We start from the raw sequence: 27,339 nt of genomic DNA on the forward strand, positions 1-27,339 counted from the left end.
AGTTTAAAGACTGTCTCAAGGCAAATCTAAAAAAGGTATTATAAACACTGACAACTGGGAAACACTGACCTGCAAGCACTCCAGTTGGAGAACAGCCTTGACCAAAGGTGTCATGGGCTTTGAAGACACTCGAACTCAGGACGCAAGGGAGAAACATGCTAAGAGGAAGGCACGCTTGGCAAATCCACACCATGATCAACTCCCACCCGGAAACCAATGTCCCCACTATGGAAGGACGTGTAGATCCAGAATTGGCCTCCACAGTCACTTAAGGACTCATTGTTAAAACCGTGTTTATGGAAGACAATCTTACTCGGCTACGAGGAATTGCCAAAGAAGAAGAAGCAGATTAGAAAGGGCAAGCAGCCAATCAGGGCGCAGGAGGAGCTGAATGGTGAGGTTCTGGAATGTTCTGCATCAAATCTGAAGGTGGTCGAAGCCGTTGGAGGGAGGGGCATCTGCCGGAAGAGCCGGAGGCAGAGCAAAGGGGGATCGATCCATCAATGCGCCAAGGTAACCAACTGGGCAACGCAGAGGGAGGGAAATCGCCTTGTCTTTCATCAGCTCACTGGTGATCTGTGTCCCAGGGACTGCTGGAAACAGCTCCCCAAAATCTCTAGAGAAAGGAGATCTCTCCTGATTATAACCCCCAAGACCCTTCATCTGGGTCTTCGAACCCGGGTTCAACCCAGGAAACTCCCACGTGCAAAATACAGGCATTCAGCTTCAACTCACCAAAGTCCAACTGGACGGTTGCTTTACTTTTTAAAAAAACTATTTAGTTGGTTTTTCAAATTAAAATTTTACAGAGATATATCCAACATAAATCATAAAAACCAGATTCGAAGGAATCTCCTAGACTTCCATCCTCCCCTTTGTGGGTCCTACTATTAATCATGTCCTCCTGCATCTTTTGTGATAATCCAAACCCTTTACCTCTTCCATTGTGTCCAGAATTCACCATTAAACTACAGGTGTTATTCCAGTCCTACTAACGATTTTAACTGTTTACAGGGGTTTTTAAGATATATTATAAATTTCCCCCATTATTAAAATTTTGGTCTTCCTGATTTCTGACTCTTCCGGTCATCTTAGCCATTTCTGCATAGTCCATTAACTTCATCTGCCATTCTTCTCTGATAGGGACTTTATCTTCTTTCCATCTCTGCGCCAATAGCATCCGCGCAGCTGTAGCCACACACATAAGTAGTCTTTTCTGCTCCCTGGGAGGGCTACTAGACAGGAAGCAAAACATGAGATGTAAGGTGCGAAAGTTCGATATTCTGTAGATACCGGAAGAAGTCTTCAGAAGGTTCATCTTGAGTAATGATGCCATTGGCTTTGTTAGAACCGTCCGGAGCTATCTGTTTGTTTTCTCAATAAATCCTCCTTTTTAATTATCTATGCCAGGGGTCGGCAAACTAAGGCCCATGGGCCGGATGAGGCCCAATTGCCTTCAGGATCTGGCCCGCAGACTGTCCGTGGATGAGCGTGGGGATTCTATTCGTTTGAGCTGCACCATTTTTTCCCCTGTGCCATTCCATTTCTTCCCCCCTCTCCCTCACACACACCGTGGCGGCGCCTCCTCCCTCCCTCCTCCTGGCTTCTCCCTGCCCTGCCTAGAGGAGGAAGGGGACTGGGCTGAATTGGCTGAGCACCATTTTAAGCAGCTCCTCTCCGGAACCAGTCCTTTCACACCGCTCATCTTTCCTCCGCCGCTGCCACCCTGGTGCTCCTGTGGGCCAGAGAGTGGAGCGGATGAGCTCACTCTGTCTACCCATGAGAAGCAGTGGTGGCGGCGGCAGCAGCGGCAGCCCCTGGGAAGGTAAGTGCAGAGGCTGGGGTGGGGAGGAGTACTTGCCCCCCTCGGCTCTTCTTCCAGCCCCCAGCCCCCCCCCCCGCTGCTTCTCTGGCCTGCCACAAGGTCTGAGGGACAGTGGACCGGCCCGCAGCTAAAAATATTTGCCGACCCCTGATCTACACTTACTGTGTTATCAAGCTAGGAACCTGGACTCCTGACAGTCACAAAATCCCAAATGTGCCTTTTTTGTTTTGTTTTTATTATGTTTTTGTTGTGTTTTTGTTCTGTTCTTTGTCAGGGGGAGGGTTGCCAACCATTCCAGACCCAGGTGGATGAGGAAGCGGGTATAATTAGGTCGGCAGTTCGAATCCCTGTGACGGGGTGAGCTCCCGTTGCTCGGTCCCTGCTCCTGCCAACCTAGCAGTTCCAAAGCCCATCAAAGTACAAGTAGATAAATAGGTACCACTCCAGAGGGAAGGTAAATGGCGTTTCTGTGTGCTACTCTGGTTCGCCAGGAGCGGCTTTGTCATGATGGCCACATGACCCGGAAGCTGTACGTTGGCTCCCTTGGCCATTAAAGCAAGATGAGCGCTGCAACCCCAGAGTCGTCCACAACTGGACCTAATGGTCAGGGGTCCCTCTACCTTTACCTTGCCAGGGCGAGGGTTGGCAACCATTCTGGACCCGGGTGGACGAGAAACCGGGTACAATTAGGTTGCACCTTGTTTCTACATCCGGCATTTTCTGGCCTGGACTTTCCATGGGACATAGTGACAAGAAAGATTTGGGTGGTTTTTAGAAGTTCTTAGATGCCACAATGGCTCTGATCTGCCGCCACAGTCAGAGGCAGCAATGCTTCAGAAAACCAGTTGCTGGAAGCAACAGGACTCTTATCTGGCTTGTGGGTTTCTGTGTGAACAGGATGCTGGACTGACTACATGCCTGCTCCACCAGGGCTGGATCTACACTAATCTGCAAAAACCTTATTCAATATAACGTTATCTAACTCTCAACACAGTTCTCCATTGCCAAAGGTTCACTGTTCTGAAGCGCCCTCTGGTGCCACATTTTAATAACGCCTTTTTGTTTTTGTTAAATAATTTCTTCATTTTCAATAACAATCTTCCAATTTTAAGCAGAGGCTTGACAACCATATGTCAGGAGTGCTCTGATGGTGTTTCCTGCTTGGCAGGGGGTTGGACTCGATAGCCCTTGTGGTCTCTTCCAACTCTAGGATTCTATGATTCTATGACAAATCAAATCAAATCAATCCAAATTACAGTAATAACAATATACCAATTATATTTTCCAATAAAAAAAATTCTTGGGACTTCCCATGTTCCAGATGTCTAGAGGTAATTGTCCCCATTCATGTCTCTGCATTTTTGGTATTTTTCAAATTCAAAACTAATATTATTCATCTTTATTCTCAATCCAATCCATGGGAATCAATGTGTTTTTACATGAGTAGAATGTGCCCTTTTATCTGAAATGCATCTCTGGGTTATTTGTGGGGCATAGGAATTTGTTCTTCTTTTTTTCTTAAAAATATAATCTGGCCCCCCACAAGGTCTGAGGGACAGTGAACCGGCCCCCTGCTGAAAAAGTTTGCTGACCCCTGGTCTAATCAGCCATTGTTTCTTGGCTCGCATCTTCTGTAGCAAAGTTTTCGTGTTGTTAACCGCAAGAGGCATTTTAAAAAATAATGCCTTTTTAACGTTATAAACCACGAGTGTAGATCCATCCCAGGTCATTCCTATGTCCTTATAACCTTAAGTCTGCTGTGCACTGATATTCTCCATTCTTGTTTTGCAGAGAACATGAAAGGATGCCTGCAGTAGGTACGTATGCTGCCATGCCCATACCGGGTTCAGGAACAGACAGTGGAAGGGGGTGAGAAAGTCTTCTCTGTGGGTGCCCAAGCTAGACAGCCAGCTGCTTTGCCAAGGATTTCATGTCCTGCTTTTTCAAGGTTCTTCTTTCTTTGGCGATCCCTCGTAGCCGAGTAAGATTGCCTACCATAAACACGGTTTTATCAGTGAGTCTGTAAGTGACTGTGGAGGCCAATTCTGGATCCACACGTCCTTCCACAGTGGGGACATTGGTTTCCAGGCAGGAGCTGATCACGGTGTCGATTTGCCAAACGTGCCTTCCTCTTAGCCCATTTCTCCCTTGTGTCCTGAGTTCGAGTGTCTTCAAAGCCCACGACACCTTTGATCAAAGCTGTTCTCCAGTTGGAGCGCTCGCAGGCCAGAGTTTCCCAGTTGCCGGTGTTTATACTACATTTTTAAAGATTTGCCTTGAGACAGTCTTTAAACCTCTTTTGTTGACCACCAGCATTACGCTTTCCATTTTTAAGTTCGGAACAGAGCAGTTGCTTTGGAAGACGATCATCAGGCATCTGCACAACATGACCAGTCCAATGAAGTTGATGTTGAAGAATCATTGCTTCAAGCCCAGGGAACCCCATAAGGAGCTGGGCCGCATTGTGGTGGTGCTTAACATCACATCAACTAGCAAAAACGTATAAAAATGTTCCGGATTCATGCTGGAAATGCCAACAGAAGGAAGGGTTGTTTTATCACATGTGGTGGTAAAGGTAAAGGGCTTTCGGGAAATGATATATAATGAATGGGAAAGGATGTTTAAATTGATAATCCCTTTTAAAAAACAAACCCACAACCTGAAGCCTTTTTATTAGGAATAATGGGGACAGGGGTCCCAAGAAAGGTGGCTAGTTTATTTATGGACGCAACAACAGCAGCTAGAAGTTTATATGAACCGAAGTGGAAAGAGAAAGGATTGCCAACTAAGGAGGAATGGCTTATGAAACTGATGGAATATGTTTGTGCTGGTCCCATGGGTTACCTGAGAGGCAAGGTCCAAGTCCGCTCTGTGGTCAAAGGTGCAATGTGGAGGCAGTCCGTAGTAGATGAATCTGGGTGCAGGGCAGGGAGTTAGGTGAAGTCAGGACAGGCATGCAAGCAGGGAGCCAAGGCGGGTCAGGAGCTCAGGCAGAAAAGCAGGACAGGATTCAGGTAGGAACTAGCAACCAACAATGTTGCTCCCGCAACCTGGGACTGGGCTGGCTGGCTTTTATCTGCCCCGAGGCATAGGGTGGCCCCGATCCTCTGGTGACTCGCCTCTCCTGGCCTGGAGGTGAGCACTCCTCCTGCGGGAACTTAGTTCCCTCCGCCTCTCTGCCCTGAGCCTCTGCAGCTCAGGAGAGGCTGGAGGGTCACCGGACCCAGAGGCAACCTCAGCTTCCTCTAACGGGGCTGAGAGTGGAGCACCTGCAGGCAATGGGTCCTCCATCACCTCAGGAGCGAGAGCAGACTCCGTTGGTGCCTGCACCTGAGGACCCAGCAGAGGTGAGGACCCTTCAGGCTCAAGCCCCAGCCCCAGCTCAGCTGGTTCTGGAGGCGGGGAATCCTGTGCAGGCTGGGATCCCTCAGGTTCAGCATCTGATTCTGAATCCCAGGCCATCACAATGCTGATGGAAGTGATCCTGTTCTCCCGGGTTTCCTGATACAGAGGAAAGGGAGAGTGTAGTTGGACATGCACTCTGGACTTTAGGAAGGCCAGTTTCAAAAAACTGAAGGAGCTCCTGGGTGAGATCCCGTGGTCCAAAGTACTCAGAGAGAAGGGAGGCCAAGATGGGTGGGAGATTCTAAAAGGAGAAATATTGAAGGCTCAAAGGCAGACAATTCCAACAAGAAAGAAGTGGAACAGTCTCTCTTGGGAGGATGTGGACCAGTGGCATAGCGTGGGTTGTCAGCACCCGGGGCAAGCCAAGTAATTTGCGCCCCCTAACCTGTGGATTTGCGCCCCCTAACCTGTGGATTTGCGCCCCCTAATCCTAACCCCCAGATGTTGCGCCCGGTGCGGCTGGCCCCCCCTGCACCCCCCACGCTACGCCACTGATGTGGACTCTCCTTCCTTGGAGTAATAATAATAGTAATAATAATAATAATATACCCCACTCATCTGGCCTCCCCAGCCACTCTGGGCAGCTTCCAACAGGATTAAAAAAAAGAAAAACAATAAAAGATCAAACATTAAAAACTTCCCTAAACAGGGCTGCCTTCAGATGTCTTCTAAAAGTCAGATAGTTGTTTATTTCCTTGACATCTGACCGGAGGGCGCCACCACCAAGAAGGCCCTCTGCCTGGAGGTTTTCAAGCAGAGGTTGGATGACCATCTGTCATGGATGCTTTAGCTGAGATTCCTGCATTGAAGGGGGTTGGGCTGGATGACCCTCAGGGTCCCTTCCAACTCTACAGTTCCATGATTCTAGGAAGGCAGCTGCAAATTCCTGAAGATTTGTTGAAATAATAAGAGGAAGAAGAAAACTAAGAAGGAAATCGGTGTGACTGCATAAGGAGCTTACAGAAGGGTTGAGAGTTAAGAAGGGCATGAATAATAATTAATAATAATAATAATAATAATAATAATAATAATAATAATAATAGCATGCCCACTCTGGGCAGCTTACAGCATATATAAAAACATAATGAAACGTCAAACGTTAACAACTTCCTGATACAGGGCTGCTTTCAGATGTCTTCTAAAAGTCAGGAAGTTCTTTATTTCCTTGACATCTGATGGGAGGGCATTGCACAGGGCAGGTGCCACCACCGATAAGGCCCTCTGCCTGGTTCCCTGTAGCTTCACTTCTCGCAGGGAGAGAACCTCCAGAAGGCCCTCGGAGCTGGACCTCAGTGTCCGTGATGGACGATGGGGGTGAAGACGCTCCTTCAGGGATACTAGGCTGAGGCCATTTAGGGCTTTCAAGGTCATGTATAAGAAATAGAAGAAAGGAGGACTCTCAAAGGAGGCGTATACACAAGTAGCCAGCAGTTGCAGCGGGAAAGTCAGGCTGGCTAAAGCTCATAATGAGCTCAGGCTTGCAAGAGAGGTGGAAAATAATAAAAGGTTTCCTCAGCTATGTCTGATGGAAGAGGAAGAACAAGCAACTGGTAGGTGTTCAACTTGGAGAAAACGGAGAAATGGTATTGGGTGACAGAGAGAAGGCAGAACTACTCGACTTCTTGTAATTCTGGCGTGTGTTGCTGGCCTCTTCTAACACAGACATTATTTTGCAGATAAGAAAGCAAAGAAAGGAGGGGCAGAAGCAAAAAAAGGTGGGAAAAAAGGCGAAGAAGGAGAAGGAGAAGGAGGAGGAGAAGGAGGAGAAAAAGAGGTAGAAGAGGAAGTAGAAGGAGAGGAAAAAGAATTAACTGAAGAAGAAAAAGATCAACGTGGTCTGTATCCTGCGCACCTAATCAAAGAATCTTAGAGTTGCATTTTTGCAAGCAGTTGCCTTGAATGGAATCTATTTCGTACGTTACACAAGATGCACGTTCTCACATACATCTCAAAATCCAGAAAGCATGCCTTTCAAAGGCTACTACAGTAATAATATAATAATAATAATTTATTATTTATACCCCGCCCGTCTCATTGAGTCCATTACCTTCAGCAGCTGAGGGCCTCATCAAACCTAAATGTGGCCCTGGAAGCTGGCTGTCTCTTCCTCATTTACATAGTCTGCCACGGGATATTTCATTTATTTATTGCATTTATGCCCCCAAAGAGCTCAAGGGGTCGTCCATCATCATCATCATCATCATCATCATCATTTATACCCCGCTCATCTGCCTGGGTTTCCCTAGCCACTCTGGGCACCTCCCAACAGAATTAAAAACATGATAAAACATCAAACCTTAAAAACTTCCCTAAACAGGGCTGCCTTCAGATGTCTTCTAAAAGTCAGGTACAGTGGTACCTCTGGTTACGTACTTAATTCATTCTGGAGGTCCGTTCTTAACCTGAAACTGTTCTTAACCTGAAGTACCACTTTAGCTAATGGGGCCTCCTGCTGCCGCTGTGCCGCCACCACATGATTTCTGTTCTTATCCTGAAGCAAAGTTCTTAACCTGAAGCACTATTTCTGGGTTAGCGGAGTCTGTAACCTGAAGCGTATGTAACCCGAGATGCCACTGTACAGTGGTGCCCCGCAAGACGAATGCCTCGCAAGACGGAAAACTCGCTAGATGAAAGAGTTTTCCGTTTTGGAGGTGCTTCGCAAAACGAATCTCCTATGGGCTTGCTTCACAAGACGAAAATGTCTTGCGAGTTCCTGCGAGTTTTTTCCTCCCCCCCCCTTTTTCTAAGCCACTAAGCCGCTTATCAGCTGATCCGATAAGCCGATAAGCCGCTAAAAGCCGCTAATAGCGCTAATCCGCTAATCCATCAATGGGCTTGCTTCGCAAGACGAAAAAACCGCTAGACGAAGAGAATCACAGAACGGATTCTTTTCGTCTTGCGAGGCACCACTGTAGTTGTTTTTCTCTTTGACATCTGGCGGAAGGGTGTTCCACAGGGCGGGCGCCACCACTGAGAAGGCCCTCTGCCTGGTTGCCTGTAACCTCACTTCTCGCAGGGAGGGAACCGCCAGAAGGCCCTCAGAGCTGGACCTCCTCCTGCTATGCAATTAATCTGTGCAACGACCCTGTGAGACTGAGATCAGGCCACGGCCCTTCCCAGGTCACCCAGTGAAGTTCACGGCGAAGTAGGGATTCGAACCCAAGTCCTCACCTAGCACTGTAACCACTGCTCCACACTGTCTCCGATAGCCTTGCCAAAGTGATGAGAGGGGCATATTTGCTACTGGTGGCGCCGGATTAATTTCCATTCCCTCTCTTCCCTTTAGAAAAAGAGGAAGCTATCCAGAAAATTAAAAGGGGAGCAACGAATACATTCTGGCTGTGTTTGTTGATGATAATCGGCTCAAGTGTGCTGTACCATAACTGTAAGTACACCTCTGTTCAGAATAAGTGTGTTTTACTCCAACGTAGGGCAAGGCGGGGGACACACCTTGAAGAAAAAGGCCAGAATCGTTTTAATTTCAAATGTCCTTGCTCTTCTTTTAATAATTGATTCTAGGTTGCCCAATTACTTTTCATATTTATTTTTGTAACTGCAGTCACCCCGCCGATTGGCTCCAGTATCACCAGTTAAATAATATATTTAATATGGATAAAAAAATTAGGTTTCGGAAAAGAAGACTCTAAACTGCAAATTGTTCTATTAAGAACCAATAAGAATTTAGTATCTAAAATTCATGACTTACTACTAGAACGGGATCTGAAAGACGAACAAGTAAAAGATGTTATGATAAAATGGGCCCAGGACATCAGCTATACAATTATTTTTTTATTTTTATATAAATTTTTATTAGTTTTTCGACATATCATTTTCAACAGTAATTAAACATACTTTCATATCTTATACCATATTTTTTTTGACTTCCATCAATCACATCTGAAAATTTTCCAATCCATTCACTAAATAAACCTTTCTTACTTCCACAGCTACATTTAACTCATAACTAATATCTCTATTCTTTCTCTACTTTGCAATGCTTCCTACATTTCTCCTTACAAAACTTCTTGTAGTCCTACTGGCGTAATTTGTTGATTACAATTGCTCTTCAAATAGTTCGTATCGGCCATACAATTCAGATGGAACAGTGGGAGAGACTTTGGAGGTTGGATATTAGATTTACCGCCTGTAATGCCATCAAGGAAAACCTAATGTTTAAAATTTCAGTAGAAAAGATACTGCAGGCATATTTATTAGGGATTTTAGGAAAAGACATCCCACAGGATAAGAAAAAATTATTCTTATATGCTACAGCCGCAGCCGGATTATTACTTGCTAGAAAATGGAAAGGGGATACTATCCCCACAAAGAAAGATTGGATCAGTAGATTATGTGAATGTATAGGGTTAGCTAAACTAACGGCAGCCATAAGAAATCAGTCTAATCAGTCTAAGGAAGGAATGGCAATGTTTTGAGGAATATATGGCAAAACACTGTTCTAAAGAAAACACATTGATATGCATAGAATAAGTGTGTAAAGAGGAACTAATTCAAGGTAAAGTTATTAATAGATATAAAAGGATCAATATAAGGACACAAAGTAAATAAGATTATGCAGTAAAGGATGTCGAGTTGTGGTGGAGGGAAGCAGCACGGGTGCAAATTATAGTTATTTATTTCCCCACAGAGGAAAATGAGCCCAAGGGTCGACATGTCGACCGGTTGGACATCCCTGGACTATGACAACAATAAGTTTTTTTAAAAAGAGTAGGAATCGTCTATTGTTTATGTGCAAAAATACTGCAAACAAGTTGGTACATTGGTGGGGTTTTAAGTAAACACTTGCAACTAGCAGGAAATTAGATAAAATTAAGGGAAATAATAATTGGGAAAGTTTTAAGTATGGAAATGCAACCGAACTTTGTTTACATAGGGAACCAGGAGAGGGTAGGGAAGGAAGATTCAAAGCATCTCAAAGAGAAGGTTCGTGAAAATGTATCTGCATAAATCTAGATCTGATAGAAATGTGAGCTAACTTTTGCTTTTAATTGTAAAAACGTAACTGTGGAAAATTGATGAAAATTTATTGACAGAAAAATAAACAAATCCTGATGTCCTCTCTGCAGTCTGCTGCCCACACTCCGGGGCTGAGTCGTGACCTTGCAAAGAGGCGCTGGTGTTGAAGCCTGGTGTCAGCTCTGGCTTTCTGGGTGGGGTGGGGGGCAAGGGATGCCCAACCCGCCAGTCTCGCCTGGGACGTGCCCCCTGCGTTATAGCAGCCTGTCTTTCTTGCCTTCCTCCATGATAGATGAGCAACGGGTCATACGGCTATCAGACAACATCGATGCTGCGAAGACGATACGGGTCTTTTTCGTCAGTCACAATCAAACCCTTGATGCATTGAACGGTAAGAGATGTCTTGCCGCGAGAATGCCCACGTCCCGCCTACCTGCCCACCCGCCACTCTCACCAAGCCCCCAACCACTGTTAGGATATTTCCATTCCACCTTAAAAGGGAGCAGGATGTTTGTGTCACAGCCTGCGTATTTCCTGTTTTCACAGGATGTTTCTGCTGTGTCTTTGCTTTCGTTTCTCTCTGTGTGTCTGGAGACACTGACGCAGGCAGTCATGTCTTTCTTTGTTCTGATCAACGCTGAATAAAACTTGTAAATAATGCTCTCCTGAGTGCAACTTCTGGCTGTGCATTATCTGCTGATAGAGAGTGTGCATTGACTCTAGATGTTGGGCTATTTCTGGAGCTCATGTCACTAATTGCTGATACTGCGTGACTACGGGAGATCGATGGATCGTCCGGCAGCCGGCTTGGGGGCCATGATGGACTTTATCTCCCTGGCAGTATCCCAACAACCACTGCCCCCTGTTAGGATATAGTTCCATTCCACCTTTAGAACAGATGTATGGATTGTTGTATGTCACATGTCTGTTTCCTTCCACCACAGTCTGCTGGGAACTTCCATTGTATATAGCTTTTGCCTATGCTTTTTGCTTGGGTACAAAGGGAAGCAGACATGTTTCCTTTGTCCTGCTGCCGAATAAAAGGCTGTAAATATGCTTACACATGTCTCTGTCCGCCACTTCCGTTATGAAAAGTTATTCACTCTGCTAATTAGAGCGTGCTCAGTCTCTGAAGGTTTCTGAGGCTCGATAGATGCTGTTCCGAGAACCGGAGTTTGCCCGGCTGCCGGCCGGTGGCTGGAGCCAGCTGGGGGCCTGCCAAATGCCCCTGTATCCCTGGACCCATCCCAACACCCCCATCCTTTAGTATCATGGCTCACAGGGCCGTCTTAATTATATCCGGTGCCGTGGTGCAAAGATCCCTCCGGCCCGATCCCTCCCCATTTCCCAGAGTTGCTGACCTTTTTATGGTGTTTTGTGGGGCTAGAGGGGGTGGACAGTGGCTGGAGGGCAGGTCCTCCAGCGGGGTAGAGGCCAGAGGCTCTGGGCGCAGCGCTGCTTCAGCAAGGCGGGCAAGGGCGGTGAGCTGATGCCAGGAGGCACCGCATCCAGCCTCCACCTCTTCCCTGGCACCCTGCAGAACTTTGCGCCCTGGCGCCCTGCGCCATTTGCCTCTACGGGCAAGGCGCCCCTGGTGGCTCAGCAGGTGGGCTGAAGTGGGGAGGGGGCAGAGAGGGGTGTGCCCGCTTGTCATAGGATCATGTAGTTGGAAGACACACAGGGCCGATTTTATGTGATTCGTTGCATCAGTAGGTAGCTTTTATAATCCAACTAGGGTTCTGTCTAAACTTTTTTCAAAGAGAGCCAGATTTGATGAAGTGAACATGTGTGAGGGTCGACACCAAAGTTGTTGACCTTTTTTTTAGGGTGATTGAAGTTGTTTGCCTCAAAGTTGTTTTAGGATTGAAGTTGTTGGGATTAAACAGGTCGGCAGGCCAGATGGGGCCCCCAAAACAGACTTCGGACATGCCTGAGTCTACAGTATCCACTTACTACACTTTTAAGTGATCGCTGATCCATGGCCATTTGATGTACCTTTGGTTTATTTTGGTATGTGTTTCTTATTGGTTGTTCATATGCACGCCTGTCATATCATTCTCTGCATTGTACAATGGACGCTCGGGTTGGGAACATGATCCGTGCGGGATGCGTGTTCGCAACCCGCAGTGTTCGCAGCCCGCAGCGCCAAGCAGGTTGCAATTCGGCACTTCTGCACATGCGCAAACTGCGATTTAGTGCTTCTGCAGATGCGCGACCGCCGAAACACGGAAGTAACCCATTCCGGTACTTCCAGGTTTTGGCAGGTCCGTAACCCAAAAAAAAGCAACCTGAAGCATCTGTAACCCAAGGTTTGACTGTATTTGAATGCAATGGATTTCATTTTATATTATCGCCAGCTGATGAAGAATTGTCATTGGAACAGTTCGCTAGCCCGGAAGAACTGTTCTGTCTGCTGCTGTGCTGGGAGCAACCTTTTGTGACTTTTGGCGCACCTACCATCTCACTTCTGTGTTGCTGTTCTTATATTATTATTTTTTTATAAAATATTTATTAAAGTTTCACAAATTGTACAGACAAACACAACAATACAAACAAACACAAACAAAAAAAAGAACAAGTATAATTTCAAACCCTTATTTTCTTATAACTTACTTCTCCGACCTCCTCATACCTCCCCTTTCTGCATTCCAATTTCAAATTTTGATTCAGCAAATCCTCACCCTTAAATTTATCTAATTTTTAACCTTTCTTTTCTTTTAACTTAATCCTTACAACTGTAATCCATTTAATTTATAAACCAGCATCATTCTAACATTCATTAATTTTACAATGTTTCTTAAGATAGTTCTTAAATTTCTTCCAATCTTCTTCCGCCGTCTCTTTTCCCTGGTCTCGGATTCTGCCGGTCATTTCTGCCAGTCCCATATAGTCTATCACCTTCATCTGCCATTCTTCCAAGGTGGGTAGATCTTGTGTCTTCCAATACACCAATTGGCCAGCCATGCCCAGGAGAAAGGCCTCTGGTTTCTTAAGAAAGGTATATTTAAATACCTTTTTCATTTCATTATATATCATTTCCCAGAAAGCCTTAATCTTTGGGCACGTCCACCAAAGGTGGAAGAATGTACCTTCCGTTTCTTTACATTTCCAACATTTGTTATCGGGCAAATGATAGATTTTTGCAAGCTTGACTGGGGTCATGTACCACCTATAAATCATTTTCATAATATTTTCTTTTAAGGCATTACATGCCGTAAATTTCATACCGGTGGTCCACAACTGTTCCCAGTCAGCAAACATAATGTTATGACCAATATCTTGTGCCCACTTAATCATAGCTGATTTGGCTGTTTCATCCTGCGTATTCCATTTCAACAGCAAGTTATACATCTTTGACAAATTCTTAGTTTTGGATTCCAACAACTCTGTTTCTAATTTTGACTTTTCCACCTGGAAGCCAATTTTCCTGTCCAATTTATAAACCTCCATTATCTGATAATAATGAAGCCAATCTCTCACTTCGTCTTTCAGTTTTTCAAAACTCTGCAATTTCAATTTGTCTCCTTCTTGTTCCAGAATTTCCCAATATTTCGGCCATTTGGCCTCCATATTAAGCTTTTTCAAAGCTTTCGCTTCCATCGGTGATAACCACCTTGGGGTTTTGTTTTCCAATAAATCCTTATATCTTGTCCAAACATTAAACAATGCTTTCCTTGCAATATGATTTTTAAATGCTTTATGTGCTTTGAGCTTATCATACCATAAATATGCATGCCATCCAAATACATTGTTAAAACCTTCTAAATCCAAAATGTCTGTATTTTCAAGAAGTAGCCACTCTTTCAACCAGCAGAAAGCTGCTGATTCATAGTAAAGTTTTAAGTCTGGCAGGGCGAATCCACCTCTTTCCTTTGCATCAGTTAATATCTTAAATTTTATTCTAGGTTTCTTGCCCTGCCAGACAAATCTGGAAATGTCTCTCTGCCACTTCTTGAAACAATCCATCTTGTCCACAATTTGCAATGTTTGAAATAGAAACAACATTCTAGGCAATACATTCATTTTAATCACAGCAATATGGCCTAACAATGAAAGTTTCAAGTTTGACCATATTTTTAAGTCTTTTTTAACTTCTGCCCAGCATTTCTCATAATTATCTTTAAATAGATTCACATTCTTAGCTGTCATGTTAATCCCCAAGTATTTCACTTTCTTGACCACAGTTAAACCTGTTTCATTCTGGAACCTCTCCCTTTCAATAGCTGTTAAATTTTTCTCTAATACCTTAGTCTTTAGTTTATTCAATTTAAATCCTGCGACTTGACCAAACTCTTGAATTAATTCCAAAACTCTTTTAGTACTAGAGTCTGGCTCTTGTAGTATAAGTACCTGTAGTGGTTTGGAGTTACTCGTGCGTAAACTGTCCCCTTTTGGAGCTTGGCTGCCTGGGTTAAACCGTCCTGACTGCACAGCCCATCTCGGCGTGGCTGCCTCAGTCGCTCGCAGCCTCTGTCTGTGGGCGTTTCTTAAACCATTGCCAGCATAAGAGTTGTTTGACTCCCAATCGTCTCCGCCTCTCATTGCGCGGGAGTCTCCTGCGCGAGGAGGGCGTGGGTAGTGGAGGACCAGGGCTCTCCTCACTGACTTCCAAGGAAGAATCCCGGAGCCCTTCCACCTCTTCTCCCATTTGCTCTCCTGGCTCCTTGGTGTTACGCTGATTTCCTTCCCCCTCCATCAAGCTGCGTCTCCCCCTAGTGCTTGTTCCTTCTCCTGCAGAATCAGAGAGCCTCTCCTTCGCCTGTTGCTCTGATGTCAGTTTCCTGACAGTACCAAATCATCTGCAAAAGCTCTCAATTTGTACTGTTTTGCTCCGACCTGTACACCTTTAACCAGCTGGTCCTTTCTAATCATGTTCAGCAAAACCTCCAGGACCGATATAAAAAGCAATGGGGAGATTGGGCACCCTTGTCATGTCCCTTTTTCTATTTTAAATTCTTCCGTAACCACATTATTTACAATTAGCTTAGCCTTTTGCTCAGAGTATATTGCACCTATACCATTCTCGAAGCCTTGGCCTACCCCCATCCCATGTAGATTCTTCTTCATAAAACTCCAAGAGATGTTGTCAAAAGCTTTCTCCGCATCCACAAATATCAATACTGCTTTAGTGTTTATATTCACTTCTAGTTTTCCCAAAATATCTATTATGTTCCTCACATTGTCTGACAAATGTCTTCCTGGGAGAAAGCCTGCTTGGTCCTTATGAATCTCTTCCATCAATACTTTTTTCAGCCTTTTGGCCAAAATATCAGCAAAAATTTTCTAATCCACATTAAGTAACGATATAGGGCGGTAGTTCTTAAGCTGAGTCTTTTCAGTCTCTGTTTTCGGTATAAGTGTGATATAAGCCTCTTTCCATGATTCTGGTGCCTTTTTCCCCTCTAGAATTTCGTTGCAGACTTCCTTCAAGGGTTGTAATAGCCACTCCTTCAAAGCTTTGTAGTATCTGGAAGTCAGTCCATCCGGTCCCGGAGATTTGCCCAATTGCATGTTTTGAATGGCACCTTCTATCTCCTGTTCAGTTATTTTCTGATTCAAAGCTATTTCACTTTGATGAGAGATTTTTTGTAATCCATTTTTCTTGAGAAATTCGTCTATGTCCATTTCTTTCTGCGGGCCTTGTGAATATAGTTGTTTAAAATATCTCTGGAAGCAATTTCTAATCTCATTTGGATTATAAATGTTCTTTCCTTCCACTTCTAAATTTGTAACCATATTTAATTTTTGTCTTTTCTTCATTTGCCAAGCCAATAATTTACCACATTTATCTGCTGATTTGAATGTCTTTTGTCTCATTTGTTTAATTTTCCATTCTATTTCTTGATTCATTAATTCCATATATTGTGTCTGGTATAACTTAATTTCTCTCAGGAACTCTTGAGACTTTGGTTTAGATCTTAGTTTCCTTTCCCCTTCTTTTATCTTTTCCAAGATCTTATCCTTTTTCTCATTTTGGCTTCTCTTCTTTATTGCATTTTGTTGTATCAAGAATCCTCGCATAACAGCTTTACTTGCATCCCAGATTACTCTTTTTTCAACATTGGTCTTTATGTTTATTTCGAAATAGTCTCTCAAAGTTTTTTTGGCCTTTTTGTATACTTCTTCATCTCTAAATAAGGTGTCATTCATCCTCCATCTGAAGGAACCAGCTGTTGTTAGCTTCATCTCCATCCTTACAGCGTTATGGTCAGAGCACGTTTTTGGGCAGATTTCCACTTTCTTTGTGTTGCTGTTCTTATAACTCCACCGTGCTCCAGTTCACTCTAGACAGCATTTTGGATATAATATTTACTGTAGAAAGGTGTTTGGCCTCAATTTCAGTGATTCTTTATAGTGACATACCATTCTTATCATTCTGCTTATGGAATAGTTAGGTAAAGGTAAAGGTAAAGGTAAAGGGACCCCTGACCATTAGGTCCAATCATGACCGACTCTGGAGTTGCAGTGCTCATCTCGCTTTATTGGCTGAGGGAGCCGGAGTACAGCTTCTGGGTGTGGCGTTCATACGGAGCCCCCGGTCATCTCACAGACTATTGACCCGTACACCACTAATCCGCTGCCACCAACCAGGTCCTCCCTGGTAAAATCACTTCAGTCTCAGTCAGCTTTTCAATTAATAAAGAAGAGTGTATTTTATTTCAGACATAAAACAAAACTTGTACAGCGTTCCAAACGGTGTTCCTCTTTACTTTCTTAGTCTTATGTTCCTCTCTCTATCTCTGCTACCTCCCCACACTCAAGGACCAACTGCCCTAACTGTCTCTCTATTACCAACTGCCTTTCCCAACCAGCCAACCCATGAAACCCAACCAACTACCCACCCACAACTCCCAACGAACTCCTCTCAGAACTAGTTTTATATACCCACTGACTCCACCCCCCTGGGTCCTGTCTGTGCATTTAACTATTTCCCCTCCAGCACTCTCTCATATAGGTTAACGTCACACTGGGTCATGTGGCCAGCATGACTAAGCCGCTTCTTGCGAACCAGAGCAGTGCATGGAAACACCATTTACCTTCCCGCCGGAGCGGTACCTATTTATCTACTTGCACTTTGATGTGCTTTCGAACTGCTAGGTTGGCAGGAGCAGGGACCGAGCAACGGGAGCTCACCCCATCGCGGGGATTCGAACTGCCGACCTTCTGACCAGCAAGTTCCAGGCTCTGTGGTTTAACCCACAGTGCCACCGGCGTCCCTTTATGGAATAGTTACTTGACTCTTATTAGTTTGTGACTCCCTGCACATATTACATGTCTTCTGCTTATGAATTTTGAAACAGTTTGAATAGGGTTATAGAAATATTGTCAATATATTATTAGCCTATGTGTTGCTTGATGTTGTTCGGATTGTTCTGTTTTGCAACACAGGGGGATTTTTCGGGTTTATTATTCTCCGGACTGGAGGCAGGCCACGTCGCTTGTACCCAACGCAATCGGCAGGCAGACACACTTCACACTCCTGGGAACCTTTCTATATATTTATGCTTGACTGCCCAAGACCTCCCTGACTTGCACTTTTGCAAATTGTTCTAGATACGGAAATCCTAGGGTTGGCAGAGAATTTAGCGGGGTTTCTACGCGACATCAAGACAAGGACTGCTGCAGTGAATGTCGCAATTGGTAAGTTTGTCTGCAGAAGAATCGGGGAGGGGGGGAGACACAAGCTGGAAGCCTTTTCTCCCCCCACCCCTCATTTATTGGTAAAAACCTCTTGGTGTTTCGCAAGTTTCTGACTAGTTGCAGGACCTTAGCCAGACCTAGCAGGGTAAACGCAGAATCCACGGAAGCAATTGGCAACTTGGCTGCAGACAGGATAGACGAAGCAGGAACCAGGAACTTGTAGTTGGGTGTTTATTATATACAGTGGACTATTTACAGGAACAGAACACGGATCTTTAGCTAGCTCTCTCTGACACGACTCACAACTCCTACACTGACACACAGAACTCTGAACCTCTGAACTCACGAACTAACACATTCCAGTTAGTAGGCCATTAATTATCACTCCCTTGAGAGAGCTTGACCAATCAGGGAGCTGTCTCCATGCCTCTGTTATCACCAGGCAGACGTACTCCTTCACATGACCTTCTGGCTGTCTGCCAAACCTTAATTGCCTCTGTGTGAGTAGCTGCACATACACAGTTTCCCAACACCATTTCCAGAACTGGAGAATTTATTCCCTTCCTCAATTCTGGCTGCCCTTGCTGAAGGCCAACCCAGCAATGACCTGTATTTGGTTTAGGACCAATGGCTGGAGTTATAATGCACATTTGTTACAAATGTGTGTTCACTCTTAACCTTACACCCACAAGTTCTCACACAGGAGGTGTTATGTACTGAAGTTCTCACCCTGGGCTAGCAGGGGGATATGTTCACCCACAACTTAACAGGAGGAATGAAGAAAGATTCAGGGGGTGTTGTTTTTTTTACATGATACAGTGGCGCCTTGGTTCTCAAACGCCTTGGTACTCAAACAACTTGGAACCCAAACACTGCAAACCCCGAAGTAAGTGTTCCGGTTTGCAAACTTCTTTCGGAAGCCGAACATTCTCCGTTTTGAGTGTTATGCTTCCGTTTTGTAGAACCCAGTTCAGCTACTGATAGACTGATTGTGTGACTGCAGTACATTGTTTGTTGCTTTCATTTTATCGATCAATGGTCTCGTTAGATAGTAAAATTCATGTTAAATCGCTGTTGTTTTCCAAAGTCTGGAACGGATTAATCCATTTTGCATTACTTTCTGTGGGAAAGCGCACCTTGATTTTTGAACGCTTTGCTTTTGAAGCAGACATCCGGAATGGATTAAGTTTGAGAACCAAGGTACCGCTGTATTAAAGAAAAGGTATATGAATGCTGCTTCAGGTGGCAAAATCGCAATATAATCAGGCAGGAAATCCCATAATATGCATGTATAGTTGTTGTTTATATAGTATATGTATAGCCTGATCTTCGTTAATTGTTGCAACAGGGTCCCCACTCACCACGCGCAGGGGGGAGGAGAACCCTGAGCAATGGTGCGTAAGCCCTTATATAAACTTTTGAAATTGCCCACCCTGTAGCTCAAGACCACCCCCCAAAACATCATACATATATCACAAAAGGAGGTGGTCTACAGCAGAAATCCTTTCTGCCAGAATACCTGATAATGGTCACTGACTGCTTTACATGGACAGCCCGGCCATTCTTTTGTGTGATGGTTAATACTTTAATTCCTGGGTCCAGCTCACAGACTCATCCTATTCATCCACAAATACGCCCTTAAGTCAAGTAAGCAAAAGACAATGGAGAGGCTTTCCCATTTCCTTCCTCCTTGCAGAGAAATATTTGAGGTCACTGGGAGAGTTAAAATAGCTTCAGGATTGTTCTCCTGTACTATAAGAATAAAAATAAATATAATAATAATAATTTATTATTTATTATTTATACCCCGCCCATCTGGCTGGGCTTCCCCAGCCACTCTGGGCGGCTTCCAACCAAATATTAAAATACAGTAGTCTATTAAACATTAAAAGCTTCCCTAAAGAGGGCTGCCTTCAGATGTCTTCTAAACATCAGGTAGTTATTTTTCTCTTTGACATCTGGTGGGAGGGCGTTCCACAGGGTGGGCACCACCACTGAGAAGGCCCTCTGCCTGGTTCCCTGTAACTTGGCTTCTCGCAGTGAGGGAACCGCCAGAAGGCCCTCAGAGCTGGACCTCAGTGTCCGGGCAGAATGATGGAGGTGGAGACGCTCCTTCAGGTCTACTGGACCGAGGCCGTTTAGGGCTTTCAAGGTCAGCTCCAACACTTTGAATTGTGCTCGGAAACATACTAGGAGCCAATGCAGATCTGTCAGGACCGGTGTTATGTGGTCTCGGCGGTCGCTCCCAGTTGCCAGTCTAGCTGCCGCATTCTGGATTAATTGTAGTTTCTGGGTCACCTTCAAAGGTAGCCCCACGTAGAGCACATTGCAGTAGTCCAAGCGGGAGATAACCAGAGCATGCACCACTCTGGTGAGACAGTCCGCTGGCAGGTAGGGTCTCAGCCTGCGTACCAGATGGTTTATATACTTAGGTCTGCGTTTGCCTCCTACATTTATGAATGCTTATTTTATATTTGGGACCTGAGAATTCTAACACAAAGATTACCTTTGAGGTGCATTAAACCTGTAACTTAAACATTCCATACATTAGCATTTCCTTTTATTTATTTGTACACTGGATTGACACACCACCTTTATCTCAAGGGGGTGTGCTTGGTTCACCCCTCCCCATTTCATCTTCACAACAACCCTGCAAAATAGGCCAGGCCAAGAAAGGCGGCCACTGACTCCAAGGTCGCCCCATGAGCTTCATATTTGTGTGGGGATTCAAACCCAGCTCTCTCATCTCAGGCCTTAGCCCAACACTCCAACCATTACACCACATCGGCTCCCGCAAAGGAACTTTTGATGATTTTCCGGTGCTATTCTGCTGTCACAGTAACATAAGCACTGGCACACACACACTGGCACACACATGAGGATTGGCATCATTCATTCTGGACCCTAATCCAGAATGTGGCAGCTAGACTGGTGACTGAGAGCGGCCGCCGAGACCACATAACACCTGTCTTGAAAGACCTACACTGGCTCCCAGTACGTTTCCGAGCACAATTCAAAGTGCTGGTCCTGATCTTGAAAGCCCTAAACGGCCTCAGTCCAGTATACCTGAAGGAGCGTCTCCACCCCCATCGTTCTGCCCGGACACTGAGGTCCAGCACCGAGGGCCTTCTGGTGGTTCCCTCTCTGCGAGAAGTGAAGTTACAGGGAACCAGGCAGAGGGCCTTCTCGGTGGTGGCACCCGCCCTGTGAAACGCCCTCCCACCAGATGTCAAAGAGAAAAATAACTACCAAACTTTTAGAAGACATCCGAAGGCTTTTAATGTTTAATAGGTTACTGTATTTTAGTGTTTGTTGGAAGCCGCCCAGAGTGGCTGGGGAAGCCCAGCCAGATGGGCGGGGTATAAATAAATTATTATTATTATTATTATTATTATTATTATTATTATTATTATTATTATTATTATTATTATTTTATATTATTATTATTATTATTATTATTATTATTATTATTATTATTATTATTATACAGATGGACTGGCTGATTTATAACACATCTCCTTCTCTCTCTCTCTCCTGCATGCTTCTGGTTCGCCTCGCAAGACAACATAATTAAACTAATCAACGGCGGGTGGCAGCCCTTCAAAGGCCGCCTCTTTTACCTCATCTCGCACCCGATGGGTTTTGATTTCGCTCAGAGTGAATGTGAGAAACTAAGGACAGTATTGCCCACCATTGTCACGAAGGAAGAGGAGGTAAGTTTGAGGACCGCGATCCACATGTTCGCTCTCCCCAGGAAAACCCACTGTGGACCGTTGGATCAGGACAAATGTCTACCATTTTTTTTCCTGCAAATGGAAATTTGTTATAGCCGGGAGGGGTCCCAAAGTCCGTCTAGTTCCAACCCCCTGCAATGCAGGAATCTCAACTAAAGCACGCATGACAGGATCACAGGTGGAAGGAAACCAAGTCAATATGCTCCCGTGAAGCTCTTTTGCAGAAATACTCTACACCAGGGGTCAGCAAACTTACCGCGCCTCGGGCCAGTGTCTCCAGCACCGATCTTGGGGCAAGCCAGAGGGCAGGGGAGCCTGTACCCATAATCGTGCGCACATGCTATTTCCGGCGCACTTCCGGGTCAGGGGAGCACCGGAAATAGCTTGTGCACATGTGCACGGGCCTCCTCCGACCCAGATGTGCACCGGAAATAATGCTTGCACAGGCGCACAATGCTTGCGCATGCGCACAAGCTATTTTCGGTGCTCCTCCGACCCGGAAGTGGGCGGCCGCACAGCGCAGATGCAGTAAGAGTGGGCAGCGGGGGGCGGGGGTCGCCGCGGGCCCGATAAACGAGTCCCTCAGGCCTTATCTAGCCTGCAGGCCATAGTGTGGAGACCCTTGATCGACACCTTGTGGAAATAATCAGAAAGCAGTTTGGGTTTATGAATCGTTTAATAAATTGGAGTTCTTGTTATTATATATACCAAGAAAAAGGCACACCGAGAACTCTGGCCAATATAAGTTTCAGCAGTGGGAGGGGTCCCTACTCGCAAATCAATAATCAATTGTAACAAACACTAATCCATTCAAAAGTATGTATTCTGACAAGGATTACAAACTCAAATAGAGATTATAAACCCAGAGATTACAAACTCAAACTCATAAGGATATGCATAGCACAATAATTTGTTACAGAATTAGAGATAAGAGTTTATGAGTAAAGATAAGTTCATGTTAGTCCATAGTCAGATTTGATGTGAAGGTCTTAGTTTCAATCACTGAGCAGACTCCTGACTTCTGCGCAGTGGTTGAAACTAAGACCTTCACATCTCTATTTGAGTTCGTAATCCTTGCTATCCTGCAGACAATTCCAGCGGTGTAGCGTGGGTTGCCAGAGCCCGGGGCTATGGAGGGAAATGGACAGAGTATGTGTGTGTGTAATCGGCTGCCTAATGACGCCCGCGTCACCCAATAGATTGTAGACGCAGAGATAAGAAAAGAAGAATTGTTCCATTGGTCTGGAGAGGTTCACTTCCTGGTCTCATGGAGAAGCTGTTTTCAACAGAGTCCAGCGACGGAAGAGCGCAGCTGCATTGCGGCAGCACCGGGCGTTGATATTTTGCATCCCTAATAATTTTGTCGTCCCGTTCCCCCACCACCAGCACGCTATGCCACTGGACAAATCTGAACGCATGGTCAATGAAGCCAGGGTTTCATCTGACCTTGCGTGGCAAGGGGTGTAGATCAATTGGTAGAGAATGTACCTTGCAAACAGAAGATGCCTGGTTCATTCTTCCTGAAACCCTGGAGAGGCATGGCTGCCTGCCAGTGTAGGGTCTGACTCAGTACAGACCGCTTCATGTTATATTCTTTCAGGTTACACCTCGCGGCAACCTGGAAGTACCGGAAAGGGTTACTTCCGGGTTTCGCCGCTTGCACATGCACAGATGCTCAAAATGACGTCACACGCATGCGCAGAAACGGCGACCCGCACCCCGCGCATGCGCAGACGTGCTGCTGTGGGTTGTGCTCTTTTCATGTTGCGAACAGGCCTCCGGAACGTTCGCAGCCAGAGGTACCACTGTATAGCACATCTACCTCACTCCTGTGTGAGCTTTCTGCCGGAAAATTGACGAACAGTTCTCCCGAAAGGGTCCTTCGTCCCAGTCAGGCCTTCTGTTTGGCTCTCTTGCAGCTTTTCATTGAGGCGATTGCCAAGGAGTCGAGTAAGGGAGTGTGGATTGGGCTCAAAAAGGACGGCCTCTCATGGAGTTGGCTTGATGGGACACCGTACAATGTAAATAGCAGGCAAGTGTCTGGAGAAACCTCTATACCGTAAAGAAACTCTCGGGTGTTTTCTCCTTCCCACCCTGAAAGCAGCTTACGGAAGGTTGCCTTTCCCCGACTTCAACTTCACAAGAAGCGGGAATAGGGCAGACTCGGAAAACGAGGTTCTCTTGGCATTCTGACGAGAAGCTACCTTGTTCACATCTCCAGTGTGGTGTAGTGGTTAAGAGCGGTAGTCTCGTAATCTGGGGAACCAGGTTCGCTTCCCCGCTCCTCCACATGCAGCTGCTGGGTGACCTTGGGCCAGTCACACTTCTCTGAAGTCTCTCAGCCCCACTCACCTCACAGAGTGTTTGTTGTGGGGGAGGAAGGGAAAGGAGAATGTTAGCCGCTTTGAGACTCCTTCGGGTAGTGATAAAGCGGGATATCAAATCCAAACGCTTCTTCCAGTCAATGCACAGACCGAAACACAATCGTGCTTCGAATTTTGGTCTTGTCCGAATTTCGCAGCACAATTCACCAGCCATTCTAGGCATTCCTGTTTGGATAGGCCTACTACGCAAGGTGCTTGGAAGTTTTGTAAACAAAAATCTGCCCTTTTTTCCCTTATGGGGTACCCAAGAGCCCATATAGAGCCCTTACGAAGGTTCCCTATTGGTAGGAGAAAATAACAGAGGCCAACCAGAGAATATTGGGAAGCAAAGCAGCTCGTAAGCCTGGTCTTTATTGATCTGTTGCAATAGGGTCCTCGCTCACCACGCGCAGGAGGGAGGAGGAACCCAGAACAAAAGTGTGCCTGCCCTTATATAGACATTTTTAATTCCCTCCCTGGAGTCCAAGACCACCCCCAGAAACATCATACCTACGTCACAGAAAGGGCGGTCTACATCAGAAATCTGAGTGCTTTGTTTACCTCCTGTCTGCCAGGTTACCTGTTTAATGGTCACTTGATTGGCTTGCCTGGGGAGCCTGGCCAGTCTTTTGTAATGATAAATACTTAGTTCCTGAGCCAGGTCACAGCCTCACACCCTATTCATACCTTAAATGTGCCCTTAAGACAGGATTTGTGAAGGAAAAGCCAACGGGGAGGTTTTTCCATTTTCCTTTGACCTTGCAGAAGAAACATTTGGTCAGTTTGGGAATCAAAATGGTTTCAGGTTGGTCTTCCTGTGCTGATCTTTGTATGTGCTTGGTTGGTACATTTATGAACATTTCATCTATATTTGAGACCTTAAAATTCTTATCACAGAAGGTGGATGCGAGTTCCCTGTAACTTGGATTCTCGCAGTGAGGGAACCGCCAGAAGGCCCTCGGTGCTGGATCTCAGTGTCCAGGCAGAACGATGGGGGTGGAGACGCTCCTTCAGGTATTCTGGACCAAGGCCGTTTAGGGCTTTAAAGGTCAGCACCAACACTTTGAATTGTGCCCGGAAATGTATTGGGAGCCAATGTAGGACTTTCAAGACCCTTGCCACATTCTGGATTAATTGTAGTTTCCGGGTCACCTTCAAAGGTAGCCCCACATAGAGCACATTGCAGTAGTCCAAGCGGAAGATAACCAGAGCATGCACCACTCTGGCGAGGCAGTCCACAGGCAGGGAGGGTCTCAGCCTGGGTACCAGATGGTAAACAGCTGCCCTGGACACAGAATTGACTTGTGCCTCCATAGAATACAGTAAATGCTCATAAATGTGCAAGGCAAACACACATACATAAGCAGATAAGCCACAGGTCTGAAATAGTACAGGAGGGCAATCCTGAAGCCATCTGGACTCTCCTCAAAGGGCCTCAGATATTTCTCTGCAAGGAAGCTTTCCAATTGTCTTTTCACTTGCAAATCCCATGAACAAAACTTCCTGGAACGTAGTTGTGGCACCCAGAACTGGACACAGGTGTGGTAGTTTGAAAGGAGCTGGACACAGAGGCGGGACGCATCAAATTGCTGAGAAATTTTGTTATGGTGTACAGAACAGAACCAAAGTAGGATTGCAATCTGCAAACTGACGAACGTTGCCTCTTCTTTTCAGTTACTGGAATGAATTAAGCAAGATCCCGGGGCCAGTACTGGAAGAATGTGTTGAAGTTCTCAATGAATGCAGTACTCCAGGCCTCTGCTGGGAAGATGCAGACTGCACTGATCAAAGAAGCCCAGTTTGTGTGATGTTCCCAGACTCAATATATTTGCCTTAAGCTCTACACAAGAGGGAAAAAATGGACAGAGGACCATTTCATCCCAAGAAACCAAAGGATAACCCAGTCAGCTAGCAGACGCAGAGAGACGGGGAAGGAATCCACTCCGCTTTCTGGCTCTCACACCTTATCAATAATGTTGCTTCCCTAAATTGGGAGACCTTATTTTGAACCCCTCAAAGATGCAGATGATGAAGACCCAAAATAAAACCATTTGCCTCCTCACGTTCTCCTTTCCCAGTTTTCCATCTTTGGGGGAGTTTCCTCACGAGCACCACGAATAATAATATTTTAAAAAAATATTTATCTGGAAATGTCATGTAGCAGGAAAGGAGGAGAAATGCTTTTCAAAGTTCCCCACCAAACCTCTTCGTTGAAATAAATAAAGGAGTGTCTCTCCACCGTGGCGTAGCACGTGTTCCTAATCTGGACAAGACACCCTTTTAAGATCCATCGAAAGGCGAGAGAGACAGCGTGGTGTAGTGGTGAGAGGATTGGGCTAGGACCTGGGAGAGACCAGCGTTCGGAGCCCCACTGGGCCTTGAAGCTCACAGGGTGACCTTGAGGGGCCAGTCCCTGGCTCTCAGCCTAACCCATGGGTCAGCAAACTAAGGCACGGGGGCCGGATCTGGCCCAATTGACTTCTGGATCTGGCTCGCGGACAGTCCGGGAATCGCCGCGTGGATCTGATTCTGATTGTTCAAGATGCATCATTCTCCACACACACACACAGCGGCAGCGCCTCCTCCCTCCCTCCTCCTGGCTTCTCCCCGCCCTGCCTAGAGGAGGAAGGGGGCTGGGCCCTTTCGTGCACTCCACCACCGCCGCCACCAGCCCCTGCTACTCGTAAGACAGGAGCCATGGTTGGCTGAGCGCCCCCTCGAGCGGCCGCCATTTAAAGCAGCCCCTATCTGGATGTGCTGAGCCCGGGGGGGGGGGGTAACCCGAGTAACGCGGTCCAGGTCCGGTCCCGAATCCAAGGGTTCCGCTAGGAGTCAGTCCAATGGGGCCAAGGCAGGACACGAGGCAGGGAACCAGCAAGGTCAGGCGTAGGGTCTCAGGCAGGTTCTGGCAAACAGCAACATTGCTCCCGCAACCTGGGGCAGGGTCCAGTAGCCTTTTATCTCTGTCGGGGTAACGGCTGGTCCTGGTCCTCCGGCGACTCACCTCCCTTTCTCACCTGAAGGCGAGCACTCCTCCTGCAAGTACTCAGGTCTCTCCTTCTCTCAGACCTCAGTCTCTGCAGCTCGGGAGACGTTGGCGGGTAACTAGACCCAGGGGCCACCTCAGCCTCCCCTGACCCAACTGGTAGTGGAGCTGCTGTAAGTGACGGCCCAGCTGGAGGCAACGAGGTAATCCCCGCATCTGGAGCCAGGGCAGGATCAGGCCCCTGACTCGGCTCAGCTGGTGCTTGTTGCAGGGGAACCTGTGCAGACTGGGACTCTTCAGGATCAGGCCCCAGACTGGGTTCAGATGCCGCCTGAGGCAAAGGATCCGATGCAGACTGAGACTCCTCTGGTTCCGAGTCCAAGCCGAGTCCAAGCCCTTTCGCACGCCGCT

At 46.1% G+C, this 27,339-nt stretch overlaps 1 protein-coding gene across 1 annotated transcript; it reads left to right on the forward strand.

The window, feature by feature from the left end:
* Positions 1 to 427: 427 nt before the first annotated feature.
* On the forward strand, positions 428 to 26,004 carry LOC308595796 (uncharacterized protein). Its single transcript, XM_081210515.1, has 8 exons — positions 428 to 513; positions 3,617 to 3,642; positions 6,907 to 7,065; positions 8,517 to 8,615; positions 10,497 to 10,595; positions 17,759 to 17,845; positions 21,407 to 21,558; positions 23,499 to 26,004. The coding sequence occupies exons 2-8, from the start codon at positions 3,630 to 3,632 to the stop codon at positions 23,640 to 23,642; spliced, it is 753 nt and encodes a 250-aa protein (XP_081066641.1). The 5' UTR covers positions 428 to 513; positions 3,617 to 3,629; the 3' UTR covers positions 23,643 to 26,004.
* The last annotated feature ends 1,335 nt before the right edge of the window (positions 26,005 to 27,339 follow it).

The sequence above is a fragment of the Podarcis bocagei genome (genome assembly GCF_964188305.1).
Source record: "Podarcis bocagei genome assembly, chromosome: 10".
NCBI lineage: Eukaryota > Metazoa > Chordata > Lepidosauria > Squamata > Lacertidae > Podarcis > Podarcis bocagei.